At 47.0% G+C, this 22,306-nt stretch overlaps 1 protein-coding gene across 2 annotated transcripts in view; it reads left to right on the top strand.

Annotated features, from left to right (window-relative positions):
• Positions 1–1,783: 1,783 nt before the first annotated feature.
• Positions 1,784–22,306, top strand: part of LOC115458855 (desumoylating isopeptidase 1-like) — a 60,600-nt gene continuing 40,077 nt past the window's right edge. The window contains exons 1-2 of one of the 2 annotated variants that reach the window (XM_030188693.1): positions 1,784–2,168; positions 6,307–6,328. In XM_030188693.1, coding sequence (XP_030044553.1) covers positions 2,062–2,168; positions 6,307–6,328 — 129 coding nt within the window. In that variant the 5' untranslated portion in view covers positions 1,784–2,061. The remainder of the gene's footprint in view (positions 2,169–6,306; positions 6,329–22,306) is intronic. The other variant, XM_030188692.1, reaches the window with a different exon arrangement.

The raw sequence follows: 22,306 nt of genomic DNA, 5'->3' as shown, positions 1-22,306 counted from the left end.
AGAATGTAATCCTCCTCTCCATTATCCCCTATCTCTGCCGCCCAGTCCCGTATCCTTGTATCCTGCTCCCAACCTTCCCCTCCCCCCTCCCTCATACCTTTCTTCCTCCCTTTCTTCTTTTTAAACCCTACGGAATCCCCCCCTGCAACCTTCCCCTCTTGAACCTCTCCCCTCTGCACCCCTTCCCCCTCCTTTCCTACCTCTACACTACCGTCCCCTTGAGCTTGCTCCTGGCTAACCACCCCCTGCCCCATCCTCCTCTTACCCCCCCCTCCCTTCCCTACCGGAACCCCCTCCTCCTCCCCAACCTCAACATCTTCCACTTCCATCCCCCCCTCCTCGTCATGGGTACCCCTTCCCTTCCTACCTTGACTCCTTTCCCCCTTATCCTTTCCCCGACTCCTCTCCCCTCCTCCCTCTTCCTGAGGTCCCTTCTCCCCATCATCCCCCTTCCCCTGTATCTCTGCCCCCCCATCCTCTTCTTCCAAAATCTGAAATCGATTACCCCCCTGCCCCACCCCAGGCAACCCCTGTAATGTCAAACCCTTTCCCTTTGAAACCTTCCGTTTCTTTAATTTTGACACTTGAACCCACTCTCCCTTTCCCTCCTCCTCCTGTCCCCTTCTAGTCTCTAGACCCCCGCCCTCCTCTAACCGTAAACCCTCCTCTTCCCCCTGCAAACCACCCCTCCCCTGTACCCCCAAACCTCCCTCTCCTCCCCCTTCCTCCCAAGCCCTCCCGACCCCCAGACCCCCAGAACCCTGACCTAGATCCTGCCCCTCTCCCCGAATCATATTCCCCCTGCCCTCATCCCTCCTATTATGACGCGCCCTCGGGCAGTCTCTAAAGGCATGCCCCAGACCCCCGCACAAATTGCAACGGATAGAGGAACAATTTTCTGTATAGTGCTCCTTACTCCCGCACTTTACACACTGTTGTACTGGGCAAGACATACTATAATGGCGAAAGGATCCGCAACGGAAACACTGCCGTGGCTGTCCCTTGTAAAAACAGAGAATCCTGTCCCGGCCAATAAAAGCCGCAGAAGGAATGTGCTTGACCACTTGCCCTTCCTGTCTTAGCTTAACCCAAGCCCCCCACCCCCCTGCCCACACCCTACTTGGATCCGGGAGTTTGGATAACGGGGTTCTCAAATCCGCATGCCGCTGTAACCAGTAGGCCAGGTCTGCCCCTGAAATGGACTCGTTTCGTACCAATACAGTGACTTGCACCAAGTCAGGTCTACTAATAGGAATAACCACATAATTGCTCCAATCCCCCCTTCCTTTCACCCCCTCATACCTCTCCCAAAAGATTTCCATACCCCTCTGCGTTAGAAAACTAACATCGTACTCAGGCAAATTAACTGGGTGAATACAGGCATAGAAGTCCTCCGGCACAAACCCCAGACCCATGACCATCCTCAACACCGTCTCCCGAGAAGGCATAGCCCCCTCCCCCACCCATCTAATCTGCACCACATTCCTTCGTTTGGGGATTTGCCCCGCCCCTCTCCCTTCCCCCCCTTTCCCCCTTGATCCCTCCACAGACACTGGCCGCCCCCCCATCTCCCCTCCCCCCTCACCACCGCCGCAAAGGAAAGAGCACCCTGCCCCTCCCCCGCCCCCCTCACTTCTCCCATACCCTTCTTCCCTTCCTCCGAATCCCGGCTCCCCACATCCCCCTCCCCCACCTTCCGACAAGAAAGCATACCCCTCTCTTGACCAAGACCCTCCCCCCGCCCCCCACCCTCCCCTCGCACACAGCCCCCCCTCAACCAGTTCAAACCCAGACCTTCAACTGGGACATCAGGAGCTTTAAAAATTAGTGCACTTTCAGAGCTTACTCTGGTCTGAGCAATTGGTCCAATGTCCTGCTCCATTCCATGCAACTCCTGTTCCAGCTCCTCTTTCTCCTGCTGATTCTCTATGTCCTGGGCACCATACCCTAGCAGGTCCCCTGCAAACTTGACTGCAGATTGAACAGAGACCTCTCCTGATTCTTCCTCCTGTCCGTCCTGACCTCGCGGGCAGACCTGCTCTGAGCCAAGCTGCACAGCTGATGATAATTGATTACCAGAAACTGCTGCCTCAATCAGAGCACCTTTGGAGTGCTCCTGCAGTTGAAAGCCTGCTGGCTTTTGCTTCTCTTGCAATCTCTCCACACAGGTAAGTTCAATACTTTTTTCCACACCCTGTTCTTCTTCCCCACTAGTGGGTACTGAAAAAGTGTCCTGGGTGAAAAGCCTGTCTCCATCCGTTTCAATAATATGAAAGTGTTGTAACTTTGTGTCTTTTCCTTTCTGTTCTACCGGAATACCTGAGGCCAAACAATCCGCCCCTCCCCCTTCTCCTGGAGCTGTATCCAACCTGAGTACTCCCTCTTCCCTTGGGCTCATCAGGGCTTTCATAGTTTGCAATGTACTTTGACTGTTTGGACTTTGTACAATCTCTGTTACCAACTGCCTTTTGTGAAACAATGTTCCTGAGCTGAAACTGGTAGATTCCTGTGCTGGGGAAAAAACCTCCTGGCTCATAGTTTTAGATGTACCAGCCTGCATCCTCTCTTGATTCTCATAAACCTCCCTCAAGGGATTTGCAGAGCCTGTCTTAAAACAAACAATTCTTTTTTCCTTCTGTTTCAGCAACTTTGTTAAGCGCTTTTCTTCCGTCTTATACTTTTGACCATGCTCTGCTGGGGCCAGCCTACTCATGGCTTTAGTCATTTTCAACCGTTTCCCCAGCTCCTCTATTTCCTTCTCCAGAGACTTGATGTGCCTCACCCGCTCCACCGTTTCTCTGGCACACTGTCCTGGGTCCATATTCTCCCACTCACCGGCCTCCTCCCCTTCTTCTGACCACTCTTCTTCACTGCCGGCTGCCTCAAATCCCAACTGGGCCTCCTGCCCCACCTCCATTCCTTCTTGTCCTTGCTCCTTCTGGGTCTGCACCTTTAGGGCCTCAACCTTCCTCCTTCCTCCCCCATGATCTTCAGGCTCCTTACCTGGACGCCGCTGGGTCATGGAGGAGGCACCAGATCCACAATCCTCCCTGGCCCTGGAAGCTTTACGGTCCAGGGGACTACGCTCCCTTCGTGCTGGAGGAGGGGCTGGCTGAGAGCTACTCCGCCGGGCCTTCAGATCCTTCGGCCTTGTAGGCCCCATAGCCTGGGAGTTTCCTGGGCCTCTCTCCCCAGGCCCCCTCCGCATAGCTGGGGAAGGGACCAGGCCTGGCTCCCTTTCCTCAGAGCCTCTGACCGCACCTCCTTCCTGCCCTCTGTCTGACAACGACTGACGCTTGGAATGCCCTCCCGCGGGAGGTGGTGGAGATGAAAACGGTAACGGAATTCAAACATGTGTGGGATAAACATAAAGGAATCCTGTGCAGAAGGAAGGTATCCTCAGGAGCTTAGTCTAGAATGGGTGGCAGAGCTGGTGGTTGGGAGGCGGGGCTAGTGCTGGGCAGACATATACGATCTGTGCTGGGGCTGGTGGTTGGGAGGCGGGACTAGTGCTGGGCAGACTTATACGGTCTGTGCCGGGGCTGGTGGTTGGGCGGCAGGGATAGTGCTGGGCATACGGTCTGTGCCAGAGCCGGTGGTGGGAGGCAGGGATAGTGCTGGGCAGACTTATACGGTCTGTGCCAGAGCTGGTGGTTGGGAGGCGGGGTTGGTGGTTGGGAGGCGGGGATGGGGCTGGCCAGACTTGTACGGTCTGTGCACTGAAGAGGACAATACAAATAAAAAAAGTAGCACATATGAATTTATCTTCTTGGGCAGACTGGATGGACCGTGCAGGTCTTTTTCTGCCGTCATCTACTATGTTACTATGTTACCCCTCTCTATGCAGCTTAGCATTCTTCTGGCTGCAGCCACCAATTTGTCGCACTGTTTTGTCACCTTGAGATCCTCGGACACCATCACCCCACAAAGAAAGGAAGATAAGATGATACCTTTTTTATTGGACTAACAATACATTTTTTGATTACCATTATTTGCATATTTCTAATACAAAGCCTAGGATAGGGTAGGGAAATATGTAGTGTACCTGAATATAACTAGGGTTGCTAGGGAATACCCTCCCGCGGGAGGTGGTGGAGAGGAAAACGGTAATGGAATTCAAACATGCGTGGGATAAACATAAAGGAATCCTCAGAAGGAAGGGATCCCCAGAAGCTTAGCCGGCGGTGGGAGGCAGGGCTGGTGGTTGGAAGGTGGGGATAGTGCTGGGCAGACTTATACGGTCTGTGCCAGAGCCGGTGGTGGGAGGCGGGGCGGGTGGTTGGGAGGTGGGGATAGTGCTGGGCAGACTTATACGGTCTGTGCCCTGAAAAGGACAGGTACAAATCAAGGTAAGGTATACACAAAAAAAATGACACGTGAGTTTATCTTGTTGGGCAGACTGGGTGGACCGTGCAGGTCTTTTTCTGCCGTCATCTACTATGTTATATTTGTGCAGACACAAAAAAAAAGAACAGAAAAAATAAAAATGGTTGCTACCTTTGCTAAAGAAATATTTAATTGTAGTTAATGAACACACATGAAAGTGACTTACAGTACAGCAGTAGACATTCTACACATCAGGATATTCTGGATTTGAGTTTGAGTGTTAGCCTAAGCGTACTTATCATAAGATCGCATATCCCTTTGTCTGGCTTCTGTGATATGTGTGAAAGTCTTTGCATGACAAATGCTTAAAATCATGCAGTACAAACAAAATTCCTTTGACAGATTCAACCAGCAGGGGAGCAGAGAGTAATGCATTTTTCTTTGTTTAGCACTCCCCCCCCATATGTCCAGACTGACTAATAAGCCAGAGATGGTTTCTCTCATTATGTGGGTAGGTGTGTTGGTCATAGGCACATAAAAGAAAAACAGGGCATTTCCCTAAAAATTAAAAATCCTGTAGGACATATTTGAAGATGTCCAAAAAGAGGACATATGGTAACCCTAAATATAACACCCTGAGTTACTACTGAAAAAGATTTCACTAATTCCAGATTATTATTATTAATAAATTAAAACCTAGTCTAGTGGGAAGGCAAAAAAAAAAAAAAAAGCAAAAACAGAAAGCAATGAACTAACAACTGCGCTGCTACCAACTTCCTGCAGGGGCCATTTAAGCTAGTTCTGGTTTTGGAGCTTACATCACCAGTAGAGGTATTTGTGATCCATGATTCATCCATTGAAAATCACAGCTGCAGATGGATCCCATAATACCTGAGTTGTCAAAAATCCAGGACTGGCTTTTAATGACCCTCCTTGAACTGCTTGGAGGACACCACATTTCCCAAGATGTTGAAGGTTGCCATAATAACCGATTTCACTCTCAACTATGTACTACATTCAAAAAAAAGGCAAAGGTAGAAAGGGCTTTGCTATCTCGCCTTTCTGTGGTTAATAATCGAAGCAGTCTGTTTACATACTATATATATATACCGGTACCAGAGCTGCCAAGTTACCCATTCCAGGAGGGAGACTTTTTGGCCAGACCTGGTTTTTTAATGTGCATTCCAAAGCACTGTTTGTAGTCCATGATTCTATCCATTGAAATCACTGCTGCAGGTCCCATAATGCACCAGGATGAGGCTGACAGAATTCCAGGACCGGCCAAAAAGTCTCCCTACTACTACAAATCATTTCTATAGCGCTACCAGTCTCCTGGAATGGGTAACTTGGCAGCTCTGCGGTACATATTTTGTACATGCGGTAATGGCGATTTACGTGAGTCGTGACGTATCCAGGGTCACAGAAAGTGGCAGCTGGAACCGAGCCAGTTGCTGTTTCACCTCGTTCTAAGGTCATTGCCCCAAACCAATAATACTATCTTCACTCTTCGGTGCTCCATGACAGGAGATAGCATGACGTCAAGAAGTTGAAGCTGCCTCCTCCCCCCCCCTTCTCCCGCGCAGCCGCCATATAGTGTGACCCCAAACATTCGCAGACGCTATTGAAAACAATAGCAAACTTGTGAGGTTTAGTGACCCCCTTCACCTTTCAAAATAAATAAAAAAACACACAGAGGCAATCATAAACCTCATAAGTTTGCTATTGTTTTCAACTAGAGCGTCTTCTAATGTTTGGGGTCACACAATATGGCGGCAAGATCCGCCCAATGGCTTCGCAGAATGGGCCAGATATGCATTGCTGATGCCGTTTCCTGTCATGAAATCTCCAAGCTCCGGGCTGTAACTTTTAGGAGACCCTGCTTTGTGTAGTTGTATCATTATAACAATGGTATAGACTTAGCTATGCATCAGACAAATTGGTAATGCTTGTTCTCTCTCTCCTTGTCTTTTCTTCTTACAGGGAAACAGCTGGAAGGCATCTGGTAAGCATTTGGATGAAGTTTCTTGCATGAGTTTTGAATGTGCCTTATTCAATCCTCCTCTGTCAGGTCGCCATGTACCATGTACCCCCCCCCCCCCCAATATATTTTTTAATTACCTGCCAAACAGGAAATGATGAAAACGAGGTCGGGACCCAGCCGATGGAAGCCTGCAGGGCTAGCACAGGCAGCAATAATCAAATTGCTGCAGGCGCCGAGGACTCCTGTAAGATACATCAGAGATGGGCAGGCAGATGCCGGGACAGTGCGGAGGAGGAGAGATGTTGATGTGGTGTTCCACCGCGGGGTGGGCTTGTGCCCACCCAGGCCCACCTGTAGCTACGCCACTGATTCAGAGTAAATTAAAACTGCCTTGTGTGCTGCAGTGAAATTTATATGACCCAATATTCAAAATGTTTATGTACATAATGCAGGGGTGGAACATTCCTAACCGAGAGGGCCTGGTGATAAGCAGGTGCCATCTGTGTAGTTATGCAGATAAATTCAGCAAAAAGGCCATCCTACATTTATCAATATAGCTCTACGGATAGCAGCTGAATATAGTCTGCTATCCATATAGTGACTGCTCTTGCTGCTATAGATGTGTATTCAGCATCATTGCTTCTGCAGATAGATTCAGTGCCACTATGTAAAATATTTATATAGCATAGCTGGCATTTTTAAAAACATCAACTGCAAATGTAGGGGTGAGATACCTAAATCAGTCGGGTGAAAGTAAATAGGTTAAAGGTACTCAAAAATTTTTTTTTAGCAAGTACACTTATTTGTCTTAGGAGCAGGGCTTTTTTTGAGGGGTTACTCGGGGGTACTGAGTACCGGCACTTTTTCCAGTGTCTGCTAAAATTGACCCATGAACCACAAGTTTTAATGAAACAGCTCAGGCTCTACACACCAATTCTGCCTTGTCATAGATTCTGTGACTGGTTGCAGGGGGCCTGGCTATTGTGGGGTGGGTCCCTCAGTCATCACCCCACCCCTGAAGGGTGGCCTGGCTTTTGAGTACCGGCACCTTTTTTTGCTAGAAAAATTGCACTGCTTAGGAGGAAAAGGCCTTGAGAAACCCCTTGACATATGAAAAAGTCAATAGGGGGTTGGACTTCCTCATCATTGGCCAGAAAACCTCCGTATGGGATCTCACTTTGTAGTTCTTAAACTTTTAAGCTTAGCTAATCAGTGCTAAAATAGACTTAGCTCAATAGAGAGATGATCTCTGTATTTTCTTGTTGACTTTGTGATCAATGGCGGCCAGCGTTTCAAGTTTGCGTGTTCTGCTTCAGGATCACTGAAGCAGAACACGCGAACTTGAAACGCTGGCCACCATTGATCACGGAACTTTGGTTAGCCAATACCTTTCTGAAATTGGCGACAGCTGTCCTTATTCGTTTGGATAGGGTGCATCGACTGGGGTGATGCCAAGATAGAGACGCGGCCTCGCCCTTCATCTTTTTTGTTGTTCTGATATGGGAATGGTGCATTGTACTTGCTATTAGTTGGGGTGGGTGGTGCATGTTCTCCATGTGAGTGCTGGGTGGAAGGGGTAACTGATGTCTTAGTGTCAATTGGGAACGGTTTTAAGTCTCTTGAAAGAACATAAAGCTGGCATCGTTTATCTTCAGGAGATAAAATTAACTGATGTTGAACATGGGAAACTCTGAAAGGGCTGGATGGGTGAGATTTTTTTTTTAATTATTCATCTATGTCTAGGAAGGGCGGAGTAGCAGTGTTGATTTGAAAGAACCTGTTGGGGACTGTGAAATTAGTTTGTAAAGACTCCTATGGTCGCTATATATTACAGGTAACCTTAAGTGATCAGACATTTTTTCTTTTAGTGGTGTATGGCCCGAATAGATATGAGCACGTTTTTTTTTTTTTTTTTTTAATTGGTACATATGGAGGGGCATAATGGAACAGAAACGCCTATCTCCATGGGCGTTAATCTCCGAGAACGGGTCCGTGAAGGGGCGGACCGAACCGTATTATCGATAAAAAATAGACGCCCATGTTTTATTCGCCAATGTGTGAGCTGGGCGTTTTTGCTTTTCAGCGATAATGGAAAAGGAAAGTGCCCAGCTCAAAAACGAATAAATCCAAGGCATTTGTTCGTGGGAGGGGCCAGGATTCGTAGTGCACTGGTCCCCCTCACATGCCAGGACACCAACCGGGCACCCTAGGGGGCACTTTTACAAAAACAAAAAAACAGGTAAAAGAGCTCCCAGGTGCATAGCACCCTTCCATTGTGTGTTGAGCCCCCCAAATCCCCCTCAAAACCCACTGCCCACAAGTCTACACCATTACTATAGCCCTAAGGGGTGAAGGGGGGCACCTACATGTGGGTACAGTGGGTTTGGGGGGGTTGGACGACTAATAAGCATTAAGCAGCACAATTGTAACAGGTAGGGGGGATGGGCCTGGGTCCACCTGCCTGACGTCCACTGCACCCCCTAACAACTGCTCCAGGGACCTGCATACTGCTGCCTGGGAGGAGGGTATGACATTTGAGGGTGAAAATAAAAAGTTGTGAAACATCATTTTTTTGTGGTGGGAGGGGGTTAGTGACCACTGGGGGAGTCAGGGGAGGTCATCCCCGATTCCCTCTGGGGGTAATCTGGTCATTTAGGGCACTTTTTGGGGCCTTATTCGTGAAAAAACAGGGTCCAGGAAAAGTGCCCTAAATTCTAGCTACAAACGCATCCATTATCGGCGAAGGGCGCCCATCTCTGTTCGGGTGATAACCACGCCCCAGTTCCGCCTTCGACACGCCTTCGACACGCCCCCGTCCACTTTGTCCGCATCCGCGACGGAGTGCAGTTGAAAGCGTCCCAAATTCGGCTTTTGATTATACCGCGTTATTCGTTTTTGTGAGATAAACGCCCATCTCCCGATTTAGGTCGGAACTTGGGCGTTTTTCTCGTTCGATTATAAGCTGGATGGGCTTACAAGATACCACCTTGTCTATGATAGTAGTGGGGCATTTTAATCAAGTGATAGACCCATTAGTAGATAGATGAGCTTTGAGGAGTGGTGTGGACTTGCGGCCCATGAAGATGCTGCCCTTTCTTTGTTCTTTTCTGAATTTGGTCGGTCCCTGGCACCTCCTGCACCCCACGGAAAGAGATTGTATACCCATTTATCTAGGGTACATAATACCTTTTCACATACTGATTATATCTTGCTTACTGAAACCTTATTTTTTTAGGTTGCAGGGGCTGCGATTGGACCATTGGCTGTTTATGATCATAATATGATTTGGGTTGATTTGGAAGGTAGTAAACAGCAGTGTAGTGGTCATCGATGACAATTTCTGGCTTATCTCTATAAGGATGAGCATTTTCGGAAGTATCTTTGCCAGGAATCCAAAGAATTTGAGGAGTTTAATGGGCAACATCGCGATGACCAACCACCTATACTGGAATTCTTCATGGAGATGTCATTGCGTATGTTGTAACCCGAAGTAAGCAGATTACACAAGGTATAATTGGACTGGAAGCTAAATATAAAGCAGAAAAAAAATTGTAAATCCTAGTTTAGTTGATTAATCCATGATCATACAAAAAAGGAGTTGATCTTTTGGAAATATAAATTTCATAAATTTGGAAATAAACCGGGGAAATTATTGACTAAAGTAACGAAAGCGTGGCATGGCTTGCATTTTATCTTCTCTATGCAGACTTCTGGAGATCAACGTACCAATAAGGTGGAGGAAATCGCAAACATTTTTTTATGATCGCTTTAGTAATTTGTATAAGGGTGAGGACCAGCTGGTTGGGCCTTCTTTGACAGATTATTTAGAGGATGCTGGACTACCTCGCTTTTCTGCAGCAGTTCTCACCCAGTTGAGTGCTCCATTGGGTGCCATTGAGATCCAAAAAGCTATTAAGGCACTTAAATGTTTTATAGCCCCAGGTCCCGATGGGTACTCACCGGAGTCTTACAAAATGGTACATCCTCATCTGTGTGGCCCCTTGGAGGCATATTACTCGGCTTCATTAGAAGCGGGGGTTTTACCACCATATGATGGTATGGCTTTGATCACACTTATTCCAAAACCGGGTAAACTCCAACATTTACCAGAAGCATACCGTTTAATTTCCCTTCTTAATGTGGATTTAAAGATTTTTCGCATCTTTTGGCGGACAGGTTGGCTCTTCATCTTCCTGATGTGATCGACCCTGAACAGACAGGTTTTGTGAAGGGACAACATTCGGTATTGAATATTTGGAAGACCTTAGTTGGCATCTCTCATAGTCACCGTCATGGAGTCCCAGCTATTCTAGTTAGTCTAGATGCCAAAAAGGCGTTTGACTTGGTTGACGAACTATCTATTCTCGGTTTTGAAGTACATGGGCCAGTGTAGTTTTTAAGAGCTTTGTAACTCTTGTATGCCAATCCATCTGCTGCAGTATTTGTTAATGGGCAACCTACTCCATCCTTTTCAATTGGTTGTGGCGTGCGGCAAGGTTATCCTCTGTCCCTGCTCTTATTTCTACTGTGTTTGGAACCCGTTATTTGTATGGTTTTCAGGGATGGTGAAATCTTTGGTATACAGATAGAGACTGAAACTATCAATGTATTCGCGTTTGCTGATGATTTGTTAGTTCTTTGTCTTCTCCACAGGTGTCTCTGCCATGTCTTATGAGTGTCAGTATTATTCGGGATGTACATTAAATCTCCATAAATCAGTAGCCCTTCCAGTGCAACAGACAGTCCATCATGATTGGGTGAGGTCATTTCCCTTACTGTAGGCTGATGCTTCTATCAAACATCTAGGTATCCAGATTCCACAGGATCTGACACAGTTTTATGAGGTTACATTTCTCCCACTATTGGAGGCAACTTGGTGCAAATTACACATTTGGAGGGTGTATCCGCTTTCACTGATGGGGAAAATAGTTTTATATAATATGATGATTGTGGTCCCACAGTGTCTCTATTATTTTCAAATGCATCTGTGTGTGTTAACTGGTATTATGGAGAAACGTCTTAATAAACATCTCATAGGTTACCTATGGAATGGGGAGAGAGCTCGCCTTCCTCTAGCAAAGGTGGTCTTACCTAGAGATAAAGTGGGGTTGGGATTGCTTAATTTAAAGCTGCTCTCGATGGCATGCAGGATGTGACATCTCAATGATTGGTATTGCGATACTGACTATTTTTCCTACTTAATTCTGGAAAAGAGACTGTGTGCACTGTATCAGTTGTGTTGCATGCCTCAACGGCACTATGCCAGCCAAAGGTGAGGGATTCACTTTGTGTCTCCCCTATGTTAGGTGTGGGGCTGGGTAGGCAGTCAGTCTCATCTTGTCCAAAAGGTTTCACCCCTCTTGCCTCTACAAGGTAATGGGTCCTTCCTCCCCCGGTATGAATAATGCTTCCTTTCAGTGTTTAGGACGGAAGGGAATATTTTATTTCTTTTTCATGTATTTCCAAAGGAGGGTTACTGTAAATCTTATGATTGTTTACGAACGGAGTTTACATTAAAAGATTGATACATTTTCTTATCTACAGTTAAAACATTATGTAAACTCTTTGCCTGCCTCTGCTTTGACAGAGGACTTGCGGGAGCAGCTGTCTACTACATTTACACTAGGTGCACAACAACTGGTGACTCTGCAATATCACCATCAATCTTTGAAAGACTTATTGTTGGTTTTGGACTATGAGCCTCTGGCGGGGGCATGGACTAGAGATCTGAATGTACAAATTGATTCCACTTGGATACCAAATTGTCTAAAACACACCATAGCCCTTACTGACAACATTACCTTATGGAAACTACAATATAAAATGGTATTTTATCTACATACAGTGGGGGAAATAAGTATTTGATCCCTTGCTGATTTTGTAAGTTTGCCCACTGACAAAGACATGAGCAGCCCATAATTGAAGGGTAGGTTATTGGTAACAGTGAGAGATAGCACATCACAAATTAAATCCGGAAAATCACATTGTGGAAAGTATATGAATTTATTTGCATTCTGCAGAGGGAAATAAGTATTTGATCCCCCACCAACCAGTAAGAGATCTGGCCCCTACAGACCAGGTAGATGCTCCAAATCAACTCGTTACCTGCATGACAGACAGCTGTCGGCAATGGTCACCTGTATGAAAGACACCTGTCCACAGACTCAGTGAATCAGTCAGACTCTAACCTCTACAAAATGGCCAAGAGCAAGGAGCTGTCTAAGGATGTCAGGGACAAGATCATACACCTGCACAAGGCTGGAATGGGCTACAAAACCATCAGTAAGACGCTGGGCGAGAAGGAGACAACTGTTGGTGCCATAGTAAGAAAATGGAAGAAGTACAAAATGACTGTCAATCGACAAAGATCTGGGGCTCCACGCAAAATCTCACCTCGTGGGGTATCCTTGATCATGAGGAAGGTTAGAAATCAGCCTACAACTACAAGGGGGGAACTTGTCAATGATCTCAAGGCAGCTGGGACCACTGTCACCACGAAAACCATTGGTAACACATTACGACATAACGGATTGCAATCCTGCAGTGCCCGCAAGGTCCCCCTGCTCCGGAAGGCACATGTGACGGCCCGTCTGAAGTTTGCCAGTGAACACCTGGATGATGCCGAGAGTGATTGGGAGAAGGTGCTGTGGTCAGATGAGACAAAAATTGAGCTCTTTGGCATGAACTCAACTCGCCGTGTTTGGAGGAAGAGAAATGCTGCCTATGACCCAAAGAACACCGTCCCCACTGTCAAGCATGGAGGTGGAAATGTTATGTTTTGGGGGTGTTTCTCTGCTAAGGGCACAGGACTACTTCACCGCATCAATGGGAGAATGGATGGGGCCATGTACCGTACAATTCTGAGTGACAACCTCCTTCCCTCCGCCAGGGCCTTAAAAATGGGTCGTGGCTGGGTCTTCCAGCACGACAATGACCCAAAACATACAGCCAAGGCAACAAAGGAGTGGCTCAGGAAGAAGCACATTAGGGTCATGGAGTGGCCTAGCCAGTCACCAGACCTTAATCCCATTGAAAACTTATGGAGGGAGCTGAAGCTGCGAGTTGCCAAGCGACAGCCCAGAACTCTTAATGATTTAGAGATGATCTGCAAAGAGGAGTGGACCAAAATTCCTCCTGACATGTGTGCAAACCTCATCATCAACTACAGAAGACGTCTGACCGCTGTGCTTGCCAACAAGGGTTTTGCCACCAAGTATTAGGTCTTGTTTGCCAGAGGGATCAAATACTTATTTCCCTCTGCAGAATGCAAATAAATTCATATACTTTCCACAATGTGATTTTCCGGATTTAATTTGTGATGTGCTATCTCTCACTGTTACCAATAACCTACCCTTCAATTATGGGCTGCTCATGTCTTTGTCAGTGGGCAAACTTACAAAATCAGCAAGGGATCAAATACTTATTTCCCCCACTGTATATCACCTCACCGTGCCTTTAAAGCCACTATGAGTGTAGAGGATAAATGTCCAAAATGTCAGGCATCTTCGGCATCACTGGGACACATGTACTGGCGCTGCTCAGTAATTCATCAGTTTTGGGCTCGCCTGAAAGCACCCCAAAAATCTTGTTTAATGTCTTTGGATTGGCACATTCTATTAAACCTAGCCTGACTGGTTTTTTACACAGGGCCACTTTGATGGAGAAAAAGAGTATTTTGAGGTGTTGGTTGCACCTCCACCATCCTTGGCCTCTTGGCGGGCTGATATGGTTATGTTGTGTCCTATGGAAAGACTGACTGTGGGTCAATTAGATTCTGTTTAGGGGAAAAGATTTACTGTGATATAGGAGCCATTTTGGACTATGTTGTCATACAGCACGAAGCAGAATACTTAGTGTTGATTTTGATGTTGAAGATTGATGGGGGTGGGGGGATAGGTGGGGGAAAGGGTAAAATTAAAAACTAAAAGTTTGTATTTGATGTAACATTGTTAACTGTGTGGATGGAACAATTTGTATTTCTTAAGATTTCTGGAGATCTGTTGTTTGTTCCTCTTTGGTAATAAAGAGATTTAAACATAAAAATTAACGTATTTTTCACACTGTTTTGTAAATGGTGTGAAAAAATGTTTAGATTTAATATGGATGAGAATTTGTGAGCATGCATTCAGGTTTGTTTGGGTGTCTAAAATTGTAAAGTGCACAAATTGCTTGTATGCGCGTATATTTCATGTTTATCCACTTCTGCCCTAGCTGAGAGAATATTCAGCCATCTCTCTGACCTCATGTGCAACTTTCTTTAAATCAATCACCTTATTTTCTAACTCTTCCTACTTTCTTACCTACTTGTATGTTACTTCTTTGCTTTACCCTTCAGTATCAATTATAATTCTCTATTATGTATTGTGTTATTGTAAGTAGTATACTCAGTGCTTTTTTTGTGCCGGTACGCAACGGTACGGCGTACCGGCACCTTTTTTTTTTGCTCCCCCCGCCCCGTGACAGACGCAGTGCCAGCCCCCGTTTCCGGCCGCTGCTGCTTCTCCTGTTGAGCAGCAGCGGCCGCTACACAAAGAAAAAGATTAAAAAAAACTTCAAACCTGGCTGAAACGTGGCACCCCGGCACTGTAGACAGCCATTAGGCATTGGCTGTTGTCCCGCAGCTGCTCCTCCTCTTGCCTTACGTCACTGCACTCCTCCGGGGTCTTCCTCCAGGGGCAGTGACGTAGAGGCAAGAGGAGGAGCGGCTGTGGGGCAACAGCCAATGCCTAATGGCTGTCTACAGTGCCGGGGTGCCGCGTTTCAGCCAGGTTTCAATTTTTTTTTAAATCTTTTTCTTTGTGTAGCGGCCGCTGCTGCTCAACAGGAGAAGCAGCAGCGGCCGGAAATAGGGGCTGGTGCCGCGTGCATCGCAACTTCGCGCCGTTCGCGGGAAACTTGGCAGGGAGAGGGAAACCAACAGAGGGAAGGATTGGGGAGAGAGAGAGAGAGAGGGAAAACAACAGAGGGAAGGATTGGGGAGAGAGAGAAAGAGGGAAAACAACAGAGGGAAGGATTGGGGAGAGAGAGAGAGGGAAAACAACAGAGGGAAGGATTGGAGAGAGATAGAAAGAGGGAAACCAACAGAGGGAAGGGTTGGGGAGAGAGAGAGAGGGAAACCAACAGAGGGAAGGATTGGGGAGAGAGAGAAAGAGGGAAAACAACAGAGGGAAGGATTGGGGAGAGAGAGAAAGAGGGAAAACAACAGAGGGAAGGATTGGGGGGGGGGGAGAGAGAAAGAGGGAAACCAACAGAGGAAGGATTGGGGGGAGAGAGAGAAAGAGGGAAACCAACACAGGGAAGGATGGGGGGGGGGAGAGAGAAAGAGGGAAACCAACAGAGGAAGGATTGGGGGGAGAGAGAGAAAGAGGGAAACCAACAGAGGAAGGATTGGGGAGAGAGAGAAAGAGGGAAACCAACAGAGGAAAGGATTGGGGAGAGAGAGAGAGAGGGAAACAACAGAGGGAAGGATTGGGAGAGAGAGAGAGGGAAAACAACAGAGGGAAGGATTGGAGAGAGATAGAAAGAGGGAAACCAACAGAGGGAAGGGTTGGGGAGAGAGAGAGAGGGAACAACAGAGGGAAGGATTGGGGAGAGAGAGAAAGAGGGAAAACAACAGAGGGAAGGATTGGGGAGAGAGAGAAAGAGGGAAAACAACAGAGGGAAGGATTGGGGAGAGAGAGAAAGAGGGAAAACAACAAAGGGAAGGATTGGGGAGAGAGAGAAAGAGGGAAAACAGCAGAGGGAAGGATTGGGGAGAGAGAGAAAGAGGGAAAACAACAGAGGAAAGGATTGGGGAGAGAGAGAGAGAGGGAAAACAACAGAGGAAAGGATTGGGGAGAGAGAGAGAGAGGGAAAACAACAGAGGGAAGGATTGGGGAGAGATAGAAAGAGGGAAACCAACAGAGGGAAGGATTGGGGAGAGAGAGAAAGAGGGAAACCAACAGAGGGAAGGATTGGGGAGTTAGAGAAAGAGGGAAAACAACAGAGGGAAGGATTGGGGAGAGAGAGAGAGGGAAAACAACAGAGGGAAGAATTGGGGAGAGAGAGAAAGAGGGAAAACAACAGAGGGAAGGATTGGGGAGAGAGAGAAAGAGGGAAAACAACAGAGGGAAGGATTGGGGAGAGAGAGAGGGGGAAAGCAACAGAGGGAAGGATTGGGGAGAGAGAAAGAGGGAAAACAACAAAGGGAAGGATTGGGGGAGAGAGAGGGAAAACAGGGGAGAGAGAGGGAAAAACAGATGGAAGGATGGGGAGAGAGAGGGAAAAACAGATGGAAGGATTGGGGAGAGAGGAGAAAAACAGATGGAAGGATTGGGGAGAGAGGGGAAAACAGATGGAAGGATGGGGAGAGAGAGAAAGAGGGAAAACAACAGAGGGAAGGATTGGGGAGAGAGAGAAAGAGGGAAAACAACAGAGGGAAGGATTGGGGAGAGAGAGAGAGGGAAAACAACAGAGGGAAGGATTGGGGAGAGAGAAAGAGGGAAAACAACAGAGGGAAGGATTGGGGAGAGAGAGGGAAAACAGGGGAGAGAGGGAAAAACAGATGGAAGGATGGGGAGAGAGAGGGAAAAACAGATGGAAGGATTGGGGAGAGAGGGGAAAAACAGATGGAAGGATTGGGGAGAGAGGGGAAAACAGATGGAAGGATGGGGAGAGAGAGAAAGACGGAAAACAACAGAGGGAAGGATTGGGGAGAGAGAGAAAGAGGGAAAACAACAGAGGGAAGGATTGGGGAGAGAGAGAAAGAGGGAAAAAACAGAGAAGGATTGGGGAGAGAGAGGGGAAAACAGATGGAAGGATGGGGAGAGAGAGGGAAAAAGAGATGGAAGTATTGGGGAGAGGGGAAAAACAGATGGAAGGATGGGGAGAGAGAGGGAAAAACACAGATGGAAGGATTGGGGAGAGAGGGAAAAACAGATGGAAGGATGGGGAGAGAGAGGGGGAAAACAGATGGAAGGATGGGGAGAAAGAGAGAGGGAAAAACGGAAGGATGGGGAGAGAGAGAGGGAAAACGGAAGGATAGGGAGAGAAAGAGGGAAGACGCTGGATGGAAGAATGCAGAAAGAAATAGGGGAGACACTGGAAGGATGGGGAGAGAAAGCAGAGCTGCTGGATGGAAAAGGGGAATAGAGAAAGATTGGAGAATAAGAGGAAGGGGCATGGGGAGAACAAGGGTGAGGAAAAGATGAAAAGCCACGGGTAGATGAAGGAAATTAAAGAATGGATAGTAAGAATGAATTAAATCTGGACAGAGAGAGAGCCTGAAAAATATTGAAGAAAGCAAAGAAAAAGGAGACAAAAAATGACAAATGGCACAGAAGAGTTAAGCGAAAACAAAGGAAAGGAGAATCACAGACTGGGACCAATATGGAAAGAAAAACAGTCACCAGACAACAAAGGTAGAAAAAAATCATTTTATTTTCATTTTAGTGTTTGTAATATGTCCAATTTGAGAATTTACATTAGCTGTCTTATTTACTGCTACTACTTAGCAAATCACGTTATTTTTTTCTCCTATAGTACTGTAATATTTTCAATGATGTCTGTTTATATGCGCCATGGCTGGTATAGGGGGTGTGGTTAATGTGGGTGTGGCTATCATAGGGGTGGAGCCATATGTGGTGACCCCGCCCATAATGAGTACCGGCACCTTTTTTTCTACAAAAAAAGCACTGAGTATACTATGCTATACTTTGTATTGTTTTTGAATATTTTTACTGCTGTAATTGCCTATTGCTCGTTTGATCTATTCTTACTGTACGCCGCCTTGAGTGAATTCCTTCAAAAAGGCTGTAAATAAAGCCTAATAAATATTTCAGATTTAATACAGGCACATTGTGTGCACTTTTAAAATCTTGTGTGCATACAGTGTGCACCTAAAAAAAGAGTAGCTTTAATGACACAAAAGATACCTGAAAATAAGGAAAATGCCATCTTAAAAACTTAAGAATAGCCATACTGTGTCAGACCAATGGTCCATCTAGCCCAGTATCCTACTTCCAACAGTGGCCAATTCAGGTCACAAGTACCTGACAGAATCCCAAATAGTAGCAAGATTCATGCTGCTGCTGATCCCAGGCACAAGCACTAGCGTCCCCTATGTCGTATCTCAATTGCAGACTCTGGACTTTTCCTGCAGGAACTTGTCCAAACCTTTTTTTAAACCCAGATATAATAACCACTGATACCACATCCTCTAGCAACAAGTTCCAGAGCTTAACTATTCATTGAGTTTCAAGTTTCTTAGTAGTCTGATATACTGTCCTATGGTGAGGCCTTCAGGGCAGTCAGTATAGAGTAAGAGGCGAGAGAAAGAGGGCGGGGAAGAACTCCATAAACATATAGGAAAGAAGGATTGGGAAAGGGGAAGGGAAGAGAACATGTGCTCTCTGTACAGGATCACCAGTCACTGATGTCCAAAAGACTCTGGGAGTAGCATCTAAAGCATTCTAAAGGGGTTAAAGGCATCAGGAATTTTTTTTTTTAAAGGGCAGCACAGAATACAGTGTGATTAGTCAGGGAGTACAGATGAAGGGGCAGGGAGTTCCAGAGGGTAGAGGCTGCTACACTGAAAGCTTTGGAGCGGATGGAATCAAAGCGGAGCTAACATAGGGAAGGAACATGTAATAGGTTGGAGGAGGATGAGCACAGGGATCTGGAGGGAGCATAAGGGATCAGGTGTGTAAGAGAGGAGTCGTGTCAAATTGGAGTGTTACAGTAGTCCAGAAAGGAATTCACCAAAGAGTGAATAAAGACCCGAAGAGCTGGTTTAGTAAAAAAGTGGTGAATTGAAGAGATCATTTTACGTTTATAAAAGTAACGTTGTACTATGGCTGAGATATGAGTATGGTATGTGAGGGCTGAATCAAATGTAACGCCTAGAAGTTTGAGAGTAGGCTGAAAAATGACAGGAGAACTGGCTCAATAATGGGAAGATCTGGATTAGGAGTCCCTGAGCAAGTCATAAGTAGAGCCTGTGGGGTTTTTTTTTTCTGGGTTGAGTTTGTTTGGATGAGAAAAACCAGTTGGCTGCTGTATAGAGTTTTCATTGAGTGAAGCAATAGCCAAAGGATCAGTGTTATTTGAAAGTAGTACCGTGTAACTTCCTTGAATGTCCCCTAGTCTTTATACTTTTTGAAAAAAGTAAAAAAAAATCAATTTATGTTTACTTGTTCTACACTGCTTAGTATTTTTAGACCTCTGTTGTATCCCCCCTTAGTTGTCTCTCTTGTTCCAAGCTGAAGAGTCCTAACTTCTTAAGCCCTTCCTTATATGAGAGGAGTTCCATCCCACTTTATCGTTTTGGTTGCCCTTCTTTCATAGGCGTAGACTGGGGGGGGGCGAGGGGGGGCAATGCCCCCCCAAACGACGAGGACGTGGACTGGCGCTAGAAGAATGAAAAAAAAAAAAAAAAAAAACAAGCAGGCACGCCTCGTCTCCGTCCGCTTCGCTGCTTCCCTGCCCTCTCTGTCTGCGTCCCGCCCGAAAGGAAATGACATCAGAGGAAGGCGGGACGCAGACAGAGAGGGCAGGGAAGCAGCGAAGCAGACGGAGACGAGCGTGTCTATCTACCCCCTCTCTTCCTACCCTCCGGCGCAGGCAGCACCAATCTTCTCTAAGCCTTTCTTGTTCCTGGCAGCGGTAGCGACGTACACGCTGCCTTCAGCTCTGCTCCGAAGCCTTCTCTTCAAGTTCCTGTTCCCGCATAGGTGGGAACAGGAACTTGAAGAGAAGGCTTCCGGGACAGACCGAAGGCAGCGTGTATACGTCGCTACCGCTGCCAGGAACGCTGGAAAAGACTGCTGCCTGCGCCGGAGGGAGGGAGGGAGGAAGAGAGGGGGTAAACGGAGTCACCATCTTGGACCTCGCGGGGGGGGGGGAGCAGAGGGAAGATGGATGGGACGGAGGGATGGTGAGCAGAGGAAAGGAACAGAAGATGGATGGGACTGGGAGGGGTGGGGAGCAGAGGGAAGGAGCAAGAGATGGTTGGGACTGGGAGGGGTGGGGAGCAGAGGGAAGGAGCAAGAGATGGATGGGACTGCGAGGGGTGGGGAGCAGAGGGATGGACCAGGAGATGGATGGGATTGGGAGGGGTGGGTGGGGAGCAGAGGGAAGGAGCAGGAGATGGATGGGACTGGGAGGGTGGGAAGCAGTGGAAAGGAGCAGGAGATGGATGGGACTGGGAGGGGTGGGAAGCAGAGGGAAGGAGCAAGAGATGGATGGGACTGGGAGGGGTGGGTGGGGAGCAGAGGGAAGGACCAGGAATTGGATGGGACTGGGAGGGTGGGAAGCAGAGTGAAGGAGCAGGAGATGGATGGGACTGGGAGGGTGGGAAGCAGTGGGAAGGAGCAGGAGATGGATGGGACTGGGAGGGGTGGGAAGCAGAGGAAAGGAGCAAGAGATGGATGGGACTGGGAGGGGTGGGTGGGGAGCAGAGGGAAGGACCAGGAATTGGATGGGACTGGGAGGGTGGGAAGCAGAGGGAAGGAGCAAGAGATGGATGGGACTGGGAGGGGTGGGTGGGGAGCAGAGGGAAGGACCAGGAATTGGATTGGACTGGGAAAGGAGGTGAGCAGAGGGAAGGAACAGAAGATGGATGGGACTGCGAGGGGTGGGGAGCAGAGGGATGGACCAGGAGATGGATGGGATTTGGAGAGGTCAGGCACAGCAGAGGGAAGGAGCAAGAGATGGATGGGACGGAGGGATGGTGAGCAGAGGGAAGGAACAGAAGATGGATGGGACTGGGAGGGGTGGGGAGCAGAGGGAAGGAGCAAGAGATGGATGGGACTGCGAGGGGTGGGGAGCAGAGGGATGGACCAGGAGATGGATGGGATTGGGAGAGGTCAGGCACAGCAGAGGGAAGGAGCAGAAGATGGATGGGACGGAGGGATGGTGAGCAGAGGGAAGGAACAGAAGATGGATGGGACTGGGAGGGGTGGGAAGCAGAGGGAAGGAGCAAGAGATGGATGGGACTGGGAGGGTGGGGAGCAGAGGGAAGCCTACTGGAAAGAAGACACTGCATAAAACAGAAGACACTGGGATCAAAGCGAATAGAAAAACTACATGATCAGACAACAAAGGTAAATAAAAGTTTATTTTATTCAGAATTTATTAATTGAAATGTGTCAGCTTTTTGAAATGTGCATCTGTGATATTTTGCCTGTAAATTTCATTTCCTTCCTCCATATTAGCATATTCATTTGCATATGTATATATGCAAATGATATGCTAATATGCTCCGCCCATTTTTTTTGCCCCCCCCAAATGAAACAGTCAAACTACGCCTATGCCTTCTTTGAACCTTTTGTAATTCCATTATATCATTTTTACAATGCAACAGCCAAAATTGCGCGCAATACTGAAGGTGTGATCACACCATGGAGCGATATAGAGCCATTAATAACATCTTAGTCTTATTTTCTATCCCTTTCCTAATAATTCTTATCATTCTGTTTTCATTTTTGGCCTCCACCACACACTGGCAGAAGACTTCAGTGGATTATCCACATGACACTTAGATTTTTTTCTTCAGAGCTACTCCTAGGGTGGACCCTAGCATCAAATAACTGATTTGGATTATTCTTTCCAATGTGCATCACTTTGCACTTGTCCACATTAAATCTCATCTGCCATTTGGATGCCCAGTCTTCCAACTTCTAAGGTCTTCCTACAATTGTTCACAGTCTTCTGCATTTGACAACTTGAAATAGTTTTGTTATTGTCAAATTTAATCGTCTCACTTGTTTATTTTCCAGATAACTGAAGGATGCCAAGTAGCTGTAAATCTCATATGTGCATTCGCACTATTGAGAAACGACACAAATTGCTGGAGTTCTTCCTCAGTTCCGTCCCAAATAATGAGGATGTCGTCAATATAACGCTTCCATACCAAAACCTTACCTATCAAAGGAGCAATGCACATATGAGATTTACAGCTACTTGGCATCCTTCAGTTATCAGTTTTCTTGATGTAAGTATTACCTTACAGGAAGGAAAATT

Source organism: Microcaecilia unicolor, unplaced genomic scaffold (genome assembly GCF_901765095.1).
Source record: "Microcaecilia unicolor unplaced genomic scaffold, aMicUni1.1, whole genome shotgun sequence".
Taxonomy (NCBI): Eukaryota; Metazoa; Chordata; class Amphibia; order Gymnophiona; family Siphonopidae; genus Microcaecilia; species Microcaecilia unicolor.
This window is presented reverse-complemented; position numbering and strand designations above follow the sequence as displayed.